Genomic DNA, 1,948 nt, shown 5'->3' on the forward strand with positions numbered 1-1,948 from the left:
TCCCCCCCCCCCACCCCACAAAAAACACAACAAAGAAAACAAAACAAAAATCTTGCCATTTATTGTATTTGTTGCTTCTCACTGATGCAGAGCAGGAGTCTGTGGTGTAACGAGTATGCTCTCCACCATTGCACGCAGAAAGCATAAGTTCAGTCCCTGGGTGGGGAGGATTTTAACCCTATCCGTACGTCCTGAGGTCATTTTGTACCCCCGGGGTTGTATTCTTCACATTTTAGAATACTTCTTGTACGATGATGTCTTTGAAACTTTCAGTATTTCTCAAAAAATCATTTTGACAGACTGCTATGCAAGCGTACAGATCGGATTAATGAGAAGATTTCCTCTTTAGAAAGTGGTGGCACAGAGTTCCCCACATCGTATGGATACGATACTAAAACATGACGTACGGATAGAGTTAACAATTGAATATATATCTGTTTGATTGCTTTGTTGTTGCTTCCCTCTCAGCCCATGGCAGCTCTGGCATGAAGTAGCCTGCCTCCTAAATGATCTAGAGGTTGTTGATTGGGAAGTAGAAAATTTACTTTCAGAATGACCAAAGTCAGAAATAATAATAATATATAACATTTATATAGCGCATTTCCAAAAAATGTAGCTCAGTGCGCTTTACATTGGAATACCCATTTTCAAAATCTTTCTTACTACTTCCTTTCTTCTTGTGCAATGTAATATATTTATGCACACACACACACACACACACACACACACACACACACACACACACACACACACACACACACATATACATACACACACACATACACACACAGACTATTTTCATTCAGACGTCGGCACAGAACAGCTATAATAAAAATAACGCTAAAAGCTTATGAAGTTCATGGTGTGTACTAAATTCATACCCACCTCCTCCTACAGCTTGCACGAATAACTCGACCATAATGTGGCGTCGGTGGCTTAGTGGTTAAGCTCTCGGACTCGCAACCGTTAGGTCGTGGGTTCGAATCCCGTCAGGGGCCCGACGTTGTGTCCTTGGGAAAATTAATTAATAATATGCAATGAATGAACGAAGTGATATAATAATAGAGATAGTTTAAGTAGAGGTTTTAAGCCGCTCGCAACTGCATAAGGTCATATGAGCCCCAGAAGATTAGAGGTGTTACAAGAGAGTAACAAACATAAAAAAGAAGAACGGGAGATGAGGACGATACATGTTTGATAGAAAAGAAGAAGCAAACCACACCAGAGCACTCGCCAACCACCCACAATAATAGAGATAGCATTATAAAATGTAAAATTCCTGAGAAACAGCAAGCTCCATGTGCTTTACAATCTAGGCTATATTTTTACCTCAGCAGACCTGATAGCAGTCTGAATAAATGATCTCAACTTCCTGGGAAGCATACAGTGCCAACTGCCATTTTTATAGATGCTATAACACTTAACATACTGGCAAGATCTTTCACTGTTTGTGGCCAGGTTCCCACTCCCACCAGGATGAAGTGAGGAAAATTTGTGTTAATTGCCCTTCCCAAGGACAAAATGTCAGTTCTGAGGCTCGATCCCCCAAATCCACAACCTCACGATTCCGGTAGCCTAACCACTAGACTACCAATACCGCTATACAATCTAACAGGCATAAAAATAATTCTGCATGACGGCTCAAAGTCAAATCCAATTTAGCATGGAGCTTTTTTCCTTCAAGATTTATTTCTTTTAATATAATTTTTGTTATCGGAAAATTTAGATTTTAAGGTTAACTTAATTTTTTCTTTCTTTTCCTAACAGGATCTGCGTGGACTATGGCGCTGCTAAGGATGACATCGTATTCAAGCTTGGAGTCCCACAGGATTACCAAGGATTGGATGGGGCAAAATCAAAGGCATAACTCTTCTCAACTTTGACTTGAATATATTATTTAATATATACATGATAATATAATTTCTCCCTCCCCCTCTCTCTCTCTCTC

The 1,948-nt window shown here is 39.8% G+C and overlaps 1 protein-coding gene across 1 annotated transcript in view; it reads left to right on the top strand.

The window, feature by feature from the left end:
* The window catches only part of LOC101863112, a gene marked incomplete in the record, with an annotated part of 11,427 nt that overhangs the window by 6,511 nt on the left and 2,968 nt on the right, over positions 1-1,948 (top strand). The window contains 1 exon segment of the mRNA XM_005101010.3: positions 1,768-1,861. Coding sequence (XP_005101067.2) covers positions 1,768-1,861 — 94 coding nt within the window.

The sequence above is a fragment of the Aplysia californica genome, unplaced genomic scaffold (assembly GCF_000002075.1).
Source record: "Aplysia californica isolate F4 #8 unplaced genomic scaffold, AplCal3.0 scaffold00267, whole genome shotgun sequence".
Lineage (NCBI taxonomy): Eukaryota > Metazoa > Mollusca > Gastropoda > Aplysiida > Aplysiidae > Aplysia > Aplysia californica.